The sequence below is a fragment of the Akebia trifoliata genome, chromosome 4 (genome assembly GCF_017979445.1).
Source record: "Akebia trifoliata isolate Shusen 1 chromosome 4, ASM1797944v1, whole genome shotgun sequence".
Classification (NCBI taxonomy): domain Eukaryota; kingdom Viridiplantae; phylum Streptophyta; class Magnoliopsida; order Ranunculales; family Lardizabalaceae; genus Akebia; species Akebia trifoliata.
The window spans coordinates 17,530,957-17,540,993 of record NC_141378.1 but is presented as its reverse complement, the minus strand read 5'-3'; the positions used below and the strand labels follow the sequence as shown (position 1 = coordinate 17,540,993).

The following is a 10,037-nucleotide window of genomic DNA, read 5'->3' as shown; positions in this document are numbered from 1 at the left end:
AGGACATAACCGTAATTTCACAAATCACCATTTCATAACTGTACCCTTACATAGTTAACAGTTTTCCCTCTCTAGTCTCACCTCGACGATAACGTCACGTCACTATGAAATCAGAGGTTCTGTTAGGACAGAAACAGAGAATTTCAATAAAGAATCGAGGGTATTATAGTCATTTCAATTTAAAAGATATAACCTGAGTCCTGTGCAGTTGAGGTCCTCTCTCCTGTCTCTAGTCCTTAAAAAGGATTGTCTCTCTCTATATATCTTCTCCGAAAGCGCAGTAGAGAGAGAAAGCAGCCGGAAATGCTGCTTGTGTGTCAGATTCCGGCTACATTCCGGCGCAACTGAGTAGTTCAATCTCTGAAAATGCGAGAAACATCAGCTAATGAAGAACACAACAACAACATCAACAACAAGAAGAAATCTGAAGAAGAAGAGAAAGAAGAAGAAGAAGAAAAAGAAGTGGTGGTGGCGGTCCAACCGACCGGTCGAACCAGATCTCAAACCGGAAACCGAAGAGTAACACCAACCAACAACACTGGAGGAGACAGAGACGCCATCGCCACTACCACATCAGAGAAAGTTCTCCAAAACGGAGATCTATACATAGGAACGCTAATTGGTAAAGTTCCTCACGGAACAGGAAAGTATCTCTGGACCGACGGTTGCATGTACGAAGGAGAGTGGAAGAAAGGCAAAGCTTCGGGCAAAGGTAAGTTCTCTTGGCCATCTGGAGCGACTTACGAAGGCGAATTCAAATCTGGAAGAATGGAAGGTTTCGGAACGTTTATCGGATCGGATGGCGAAACGTATCGGGGATCATGGATCGCAGATCGGAAACACGGGTACGGATCGAAGAGTTACGTTAATGGAGATGTGTACGAGGGTTGTTGGAGAAGAAATTTACAAGAAGGGGAAGGGAAGTATGTTTGGAGAAATGGGAATGAGTATGTTGGAGAGTGGAAGAATGGGTTGATTAATGGGAGAGGAGTTTTGCTTTGGTCGAATGGGAATCGATACGATGGGTTTTGGGAGAATGGTGTGCCGAAGGGAAATGGGATTTTTACTTGGATTGATGGGAGTTGCTACGTTGGTAATTGGGGGAAAGATCTCAAGTATCGGCAATTGAACGGTACGTTTTATACGGATTCGGGTACGGTGAAGGATTTGGCTGGAGAGAATTTGAATTCGTTGTCGAAGATGACGAGGAAGAGATCTTCGGTGGATGGGTCGTCGAGGGGGAGTTTAGGAGAGAAGAATTTTCCGAGGATTTGCATTTGGGAATCTGATGGTGATGCTGGAGATATTACTTGTGATATAATTGATAATGTGGAGGCTTCAATGTTTTATCGGGATGGATCTGAACCGATTTCGGATCGTGGAGGGTTTGGGCAGAGTTCTTGTTGTTTTAGTGGTGGTGAGGCTAAGAAACCTGGGCAGACGATATCGAAAGGGCATAAGAATTATGATTTGATGCTTAATCTTCAATTGGGTATCAGGTAATTCGTCAATCGGGTTGTGGGCGTTAGCTCTGGTTTTGTTATTTGTGGATGATTTTGATTTTTTTTCCTGTTTTTGTAAAGGTATTCTGCTGGGAAACATGCTTCGATTCTTCGGGAACTTAAACAAGCCGATTTTGATCCAAGGGAGAAGTTTTGGACGAGGTTTCCTTCTGAAGGATCAAAGGTTACACCTCCACATCAATCCATGGAGTTTAGATGGAAGGATTACTGTCCCATGGTATTTAGGTAATTAATTTATTGAGAAATCCCCTTTAAACTGTTGATAATTTTTTGTATATTTGGTTTCAATTAGAGTTAGTCCTTTGGGTATAAAGCGATTGTGTAATTGGATCTCAATTGAGTTTCGAGCTCTTATGATTGTGATTTGGTTTTATCGATTATTGGTTGTATATTTGGATTCAATTGGATTTTTAGTCCTTTGGGTATGAATCACTTGTGCAATTGGATCTCACTTGAGTTTCAAACTCTGATGATTATGATTTGGTTTCAGACATTTGAGGGAATTATTCAATATAGATCCAGCTGATTACATGTTAGCCATTTGTGGGAATGATGCTCTGAGGGAGCTGTCTTCCCCAGGGAAGAGTGGAAGCTTCTTTTATTTGACTCAAGATGATCGGTTCATGATAAAGACCGTGAAGAAATCCGAAGTTAAGGTTAGTTACCTTAACAAAATATGAAATTTTAGATAGGTAGGTTGATTGTTGGTAATTTATATAATTTCATTCTAACTTTCTTAATTCAGCAATACAAATTTGAATTCTTCTTTAGTGGTGACATGGGTTTGGTGATCCTTATGCAGGTGTTGCTTAGAATGCTTCCAAGCTACTACCAACATGTTTGTCGATACGAGAACTCTCTCGTCACTAAATTCTTTGGAGTGCATTGTGTTAAACCAGTAGGTGGTCAAAAGGTACGATTATGGGTTTTTATAATTCTATTATAAGTGGTTTGTTCATCGACGATTGTTGTGTTATTTCTCTAAAATTTTGTATTATGAATTGAAAACCAGACTCGTTTCATTGTAATGGGCAATTTGTTCTGCTCGGAGTACCGTATTCATAGGAGGTTTGATCTGAAAGGATCCTCCCATGGTCGCACGACCGACAAGCGTGAGGGGGAGATCGATGAGACCACCACCCTCAAGGACCTTGATCTCAATTTTGTGTTTCGCTTGCAACGATCTTCGTTCCAAGAGCTTATCAGGTTAATTTAACTAAAAGTACACTTAATTCTGCATTTTATGAGTGTTTTAATATGTTTTGAGTTGACCTTGGTCATGGGTTTTATTCAGCCAAATAGATCGAGATTGTGAGTTCTTGGAATCAGAGAGAATCATGGATTATAGTCTCTTGGTGGGTCTTCACTTCTGTGATGACTCGGGTGATAAAATGGAACTATCACCATTAACGGTACCTTCAGGTGATCAATCTCTTCCTCCATCTCTTCGTTTAATTCGTGTTTACTTTTTTTGTTTTATGTAATTTAAACTTATTATATACAAGAGATTGGGAGATATCTCAGACAAATTCCTTTGGAGCTTAAATGAAAATGTTGTTGCTACTGTCAGGCAAAACAGATTCGCATTTTACACGTGGATGTCACCTTCTTGGGGCAGAGTTGCAGGATGTGGATCGGATTTTAGCTGGCCGGTATGGTTTTCTTACTGTTTATTTGCTACAAATGTTATTATTGAAGACGAGAATAATAACCATAAATTAGTGTCGAAGACAAGTAGTGGGTATTTCAGGTGTGGGCTTTTATTTCTATTTAAGATAGGAATAAATGCCTTCAATTATTTTCTTCTTTTGAATTTGTTAGGGTTTGTTGGAATAATTGAATGGGGCTTGTGCGTCTCTTGATGAAGTCAGGGTTAGTTATGTAGACAACAGTTGTGGGGTGGGGTATATCCAGAGTGTATTCTTCCAGCTTTCCTGGATAAGAATAAGTTTCTTTCTATAATTTTTGTTGGTCTACTTTTGATCTTCCCAAACAATGAAAAGCTTATTTTTTTTATGTTTCCATTAATTCAAATTTGGAGGGACACAATTTGTTTAGCCGACCCCAATCTATGGACAAGGCTTTGTTGTTATTGTTGTTGGTTGGATAATGATGATGTATAATTTATTTCACTTGAATTCTGCATTTATTGATTTGGGTATTACGACGTGTTTCCTTAGGAAACCATTGGTCAGGTTGGGTGCAAACATGCCAGCAAGAGCAGAACAGGTTTCAAGGAGTGACTTCGACCAATACAACACCCCAAATAGAGGTAGCAATTCGATCCAAATCTCAAATTGCTGTAACGGTGAGATCTATGAAGTAATTCTCTACTTCGGGATCATCGACATCCTCCAGGACTACGACATTAGCAAGAAACTAGAACATGCCTACAAGTCCTTGCAAGTAGACCCTACTTCGATTTCAGCTGTTGACCCAAAGCTCTATTCAAAGAGGTTCAGAGACTACACACGCAGGATCTTTGTAGAGGATAAGTAATAGAAACTACCAAGACCTGGGCGATGAAATCACCCAGAATTTTTAAATTTGTTTTTCGGCATAGGTGCCACAAATGTCCTTGGATGTAATTTAGAAAGAAAATTATGGCTGAATTTTGGAAATCAGCCATGATGAGGGAAAAGGGGGAAGTTGTATATGTTTTAAAAAGGGCAGGAAGAATTGTTTCTGTTTTTCTTTTTATTTTTCTTTGGTGGGTAACCAAGAATGTGGAGATTGGGAAGTTTATAGATATAGGAAATAGAGATATGCTTCCAGGGAGGAATTTGAAATTCGAATGGGTTTCGAGGTGGGATTTGCAATAAGAGAATTGTACAGCTAAAGAAGGATAGATTATGAAAATTTAAGATTATTTTTTTTTGGCACTGTTTTGGAATTTCAGATCTTAAAAGGTTTCCCCTTGTGTACAAGGAAGAGAACCCTTGATGTTTCAGTCCTGTTTTTATTTCCTTTTGCAGACATGAAAAGGAGAGAAAAGCATGATAAGATGCATTTGTGTCCGCTTTTATTCCCAAATCTCACTCTCTCCAACTTGGGCTCTTCTCCCTCTCCCCCTCTCATCTTTTAAAATGCATATAACTTACCATCATACAACGGTTGAACTATCCATCAATAGATAGCTGAGATGAGGTGATATGCCATGGGGATTCTCAAATGAAATGTTTCTTTATAGGAATTATTGTGTAATGGGTAATATAAGACTTACCCCTCCATGTTTTGATCTATTTTGAGATGCCTCCCTGGTTTTCATCGACATCTTTGATTTTTCTATCAAAAAGTTGGTCTTCTCCTTTCCCAACAAGATGAGATATAGCAGTTTGAGACAAGGGGAGAAAATTTTCATCCTAAAAATATTCAATCTTCAAAGTGTTAACCCATCGGACGTGTCTTCGATCCAAATATTTAATCTTCGAAGTGTTAACCTTTCAACCTTGTTTTCAATCCATCTAGTTTAATATCTTGTAAAAATCTTTACTTAAAATTTTATCTTCTATTTCTTCAAAAATCTTATCTTATTTTCTTGTAAAAAACAAATTTTACCATAAGATTTAAAATGAAAATTAGAAGTGGAAGATGAGAGTACTCAGGTCATTTAAAATTAATTTAACATGAGAATGAGGGCATTTAAGTCATTTACTAATCTCTAAGAGAAGTCCTAGGTCAAGGTAGGCATGTCATCAGTTTAAAAACACTAATTGTTAAGTGCATGTTTAAATTACCTAGTAAGAAGAGGTATCAAACACAAACAGCAAACCAAAGATCCTTTGGCGATCACCGTACACGTGGACTGACAACATACCTCGCGTGCCGCGGACATAGGGAGGGTAATTTTGTAATTTTACATGTAACGATTTATTGGGACTCGTGTTAGCGTAAAGGAGGTCAAAGTCTGTGAAATTCCAGTCCCCTTCCAAATCTCCGTACTACCCCTCCACTTCTTTTTCTTACTTTTTTTTTTTTTTTTTTCCTAATAAAAATTTGATCTGCCACGTGGCCCTCATTTTCAAACCATTGGATACACGTGTTACACATTCGTTAATTTTGAACCGTATGAGATGCTATTGATCACTAATCAGACACTTTGTACCAAGTTAATGATCTAAGGATCAGGATTGTCCAATATGTTTGACTTATGGCTTAGTATTTCAACGGTTTAGATTTGGTGCGACAAACGAGGAAGTAAGTTTAGGAGGTAGAGAGGGGAGTAGGTGCAGGTGGTCGTGCTTGAAAAAGGAAGAAATAATTCAAGGGCTGGAGACTTCAGAGCAGATCTGATCTATTGGATTATTTGATATGGCAGAAACAGTTTTGTTGGGCTAAGTAAAGTAAGTCATCAATGCTTTGATATATCTCTCACCTTTGGGTTGGTTTTGTTTTGTGAGCATTATTTTTCAGAATTACTATTGCCACACCCAAAGATGTGTTGTAAATAAAGCTGCAACTCGGGCGGGTTGGGTTGGGGGGTTGGGTTGACAATCAACTGTGTTCCACCCATACTTGACAACCCACACTCAACCTGATCTCGGACACAAAATACTAAACCAAGCCCAATTCAAGTTAGGTTGGTCAATTCTTTATTTATTTATTTATTATTAGAAGGGTATTTGGGCCAGCTTGCGCACACCAACTATTCCCTCCTCTCCGAACAAGATTTGCGAACAGAATTTTAATCCCACGATCCGTGACCACTGATATTAGTAGCTGGTGGGAATCGAACTTGATTATTTAGTAATGATAATAGTTTATATAAAAATATAAATGATAATTAAAAAGATATGAAATTTACAATTATTTATCTTAAAAACATATTTCAAAATTTACCTACATGAAATTATATGCAAATATAAAGAAAAAGATGACGAAGATTAATTAAAGTTTGAAAGGTGAATTATGAGTAAGAACCCTCAACCAGACCAAAGCTCATTAACCCAAACTCAACTGGAGATTGAACTTTTAAAATCGGGTTGAGCTCGAGTTAGTCCAAGTTAGATAATTTTGGGATGGTTGACAGGTTGGACTCATTGAGCAAAACCTAATTTCATTTTGATAAACACAGATTTTATTTTATATCTTAAAATATATATATATATATATATATATATATATATATATATAATAAAATCACTAGTAAATAAATTTTGTAAACAACCTCAAAATTCATAAATTTTTATATCATAATTTTTTTTTCTTAGTTTTACAAATGTATTTAGGAAAAAAAAAAAAATTATATTTAAATATATAGCATCGGTTTCGAATTGAGTTGGGTTGTCGGACACCTCACCTTGAATTCAATTCTAGTTGAGAGCCTAGGCTCAACTCATTTTCCATATAACCCAACCCAAGCTTGCCCATCAATTAGGTTGAGTCCTGGTTTGCCCGCCCAAGTTGCAACCCTAGTAATAAGAGAAGGCAGAAATTTGAAAGGCCATAAATACCCCCCCACCTTTTCATTTAACTTAATATATTCAAAGTCATTTTTGTCAATAACCACTAAAATTATAATCACACATTCTAATGTAATTAATATTTTATATTCGGGTTGGGATCTGATGACTAATGAAGAATGACTCATGAGAAAACACATGATCTAAATGGTTTAAACATGAAATCCAATCATTGAGATTTACATGTATTTAGACGTTAGAAATCTTGACGACACTTATTTCTAGGATAAATCTCTTTATTAATCTTTTAAATTACAAAAAGAGCTTGATAATAGATGTGAGTTTGCAAATGCTACCTACTAGTATAATTGATAAATTATATAAGTGCTGAAAAATTGACGTACTTTTGGTGCATGCACCTGACGCATGATGACGTGCAAGTACAAAACTTATTTTAAAAAAGAGAGAACATTTCTCTCTCTTACCCGTTCTTTGCTCACATATTTATTTTTTTAGATTTCAAATCTTAAAAAAGATCGTTGGGCCCACATTGATTATAACATTGACAATCCAAAAACACAGCCATCTAGATTTCATAAAAATATTCATATTAAAAAAAGAAGTTAAAAAGTTAAAAACAATTGTTTTTCAAGCTTGATTCAAGGTGTTTAAAACGGACGGCCACCGAGTACTCAAATTTAAAAATAAAATTCAATGGTAAAAAATAACTTTTTTCTTTTTTTTAAAGTTCATATAATTTTATACTCTACAATCCTATTTCATCCGATCATGATTTTGAATGTCACAAGGTGATCAGATCTGAAAATTTCTTTTTTTCACTATGGGTAGGAGAGAAATTCTCTCTTTTTTTTTTTCTTAATAAGTTAATGTTCTTCCATGTTAGCATGTGTCATGTGCATGCGCCAAAAGTACGTAAATTATTAGCACACAAATTATATTTTTGATATTTTATTTTTAAAATATTTTAAAAAAAGTTAATTATGTGTTTTTTAAATAGTATTTTTTTTTTTCATGTTGGCCAAATTAAGAGTGATTTTATAGAAAAAATTTGCTCACAGAAATCTGGGATCCACCGATCACATGTAAAATTATCACATGTACCAGGTGTATTGAATGGCATTCCTAATTTACAAAAATACCCTTATTGATTACAAAACTACCCTTGTATATCTGACGTGGTAAGCATTGAGGAGTCAATGAGCAAAAAAACAACTTGATTTTATATATGCTTCCATTGTTTCGAATCAAATTCTTTTGAGTCTTCCTCCTACTCTTTGAGAACCTTCAACAAATAATTAAGGTTATAATCGACCTTTGTTGAAAACGCCTAAACCATTTTATAGTCAACTTTCCCTTAACTTTTTATCCATTCACTCTCCAAAACAATTATTATTATTATTTTTTATCTATTGGAGTTATTTGTGTATTTTTTTGAATGTGTTCATTTTTTATTTTATCTTTCTCAGTATTCTCACTCGTTGTCTCAACACCCTCATCGCTACCACATTCAATTTATTAAAAATCATTCTCGATAACTTAAAGTACAACTTTATAAAGTTTGATTGGTTTTATAATTATTTAAAAGAAAACTCTTTTTTAATAGCATTCATTAAGTTGAAATTCCAATTTTAGATAAGATTTTAAATTTATTTTGTAATATGACATACTAAAGTATTATCGATGGGTTTCATCAGTATCTAACATTTGTAAGAGTGATACGATGGAGTCCTTGACCACACCGTATCATTTCCTAGGATATAAGAAAAGAGTCATGCTGGAGTGACCTCAAGATTGTACCTCATATCGCACATCTTGAAGTGAAAGTGTGTATAAACCCTAGATACTTTTCGAGTCATATCTCGATGAAAAGCATCTATGGTTCCTACACACTTTCATGTCAGGATGTGGGATATGAGGTACAATGTTGAGCACTTCAACATTATTCATAAAATAAAAAAAAAAAGAAAGGATCCACCCTTAGATTTGATTACATCATTGCCAACAAACCATACTTTGAGCTATATGTAGTGTATAAAAATTGATCTTAGAACGAATCAAATTGGATGAATTAAACATTATTTTAGGCAATAAGGTATAAATGATGCTTTTAATCAAAAACATTTTTAAAAACTTGCTTTCAATAAAATGCATTTTCATTGACTATGTGATCCAAACATAACTTATAAGATGAGAGAAAATTGGGAAAAAAAAAACCTAAAATTGTACATAAAAATTACTCGTAGGTGCACCCAAAAGAGGATTTTTTTTCTTAGACCGGTGTAGGCCTTATTAGAGCAAAATTCAATATTTATCGAGACCCACTCATAAGATGAGATTGCATGATTTTTTTAACAATTAACTACATTGATTTTAATTCTCTTTATTTAATTTATTTATTTGGGATAGGCAACTCCGCCCGTATCAGGAACGGATTTAGAGTGGGGGCACTTGCCCCCACAAGAGCTTTCAAATTCTATGGATTAATGTGCTATTGCAACAAATTTTAGCAGTAGATAAAGAAATTTGCCACTATCGCCCTTACAATTTTTTTTCCTCTCTTAGTTGCCCCCACAACAATTTTTTTCACTCTTAATTGCCCCCACAATTTTTTTTCTATTCTTGGTTGCCCCACATGAGCAAAATCCTGGCTCCGCCCCTAGCCTGTATAATATTACATTTGCATTGCATTACTGATCCCAAGCTCGGACAAGGGATGATGATTGTGTTGTAGCCGATTCCGATTTAAAAAATCCACCACTTCCTAACATGAATCGTGATCATACATTTCATGATTCACTAGGATGATGCACTGCCCAAAAAATATATTATACGTGACTAAACCTATACACCGAAGAGACGGAGACCAATTGAGAAGAATTTGAAATACATTTACTTTCAGATATCTCTTTCTTGGTATTTAATTAAATTACTAATTATGTTACAAATGTCATAAATAAGATAAATTTGCTAGTCGGGTATCCAAACGAAACTCGATTCTTATCGGGTCCTTAAAATAACTACCCAAAATTGGACCCATAATGTTATATCCAAAATCGATTAATCGGTTTTTGATACATCGGGTACCCATTGA

At 35.4% G+C, this 10,037-nt stretch overlaps 1 protein-coding gene across 1 annotated transcript; it reads left to right on the top strand.

Moving 5' to 3' along the window:
• Positions 1 to 213: 213 nt before the first annotated feature.
• Positions 214 to 4,406, top strand: LOC147404234 (phosphatidylinositol 4-phosphate 5-kinase 2-like). Its single transcript, XM_086440103.1, has 8 exons — positions 214 to 1,499; positions 1,584 to 1,748; positions 2,014 to 2,179; positions 2,326 to 2,436; positions 2,536 to 2,729; positions 2,818 to 2,945; positions 3,094 to 3,175; positions 3,704 to 4,406. The coding sequence occupies exons 1-8, from the start codon at positions 367 to 369 to the stop codon at positions 4,020 to 4,022; spliced, it is 2,298 nt and encodes a 765-aa protein (XP_086296229.1). The 5' UTR covers positions 214 to 366; the 3' UTR covers positions 4,023 to 4,406.
• The last annotated feature ends 5,631 nt before the right edge of the window (positions 4,407 to 10,037 follow it).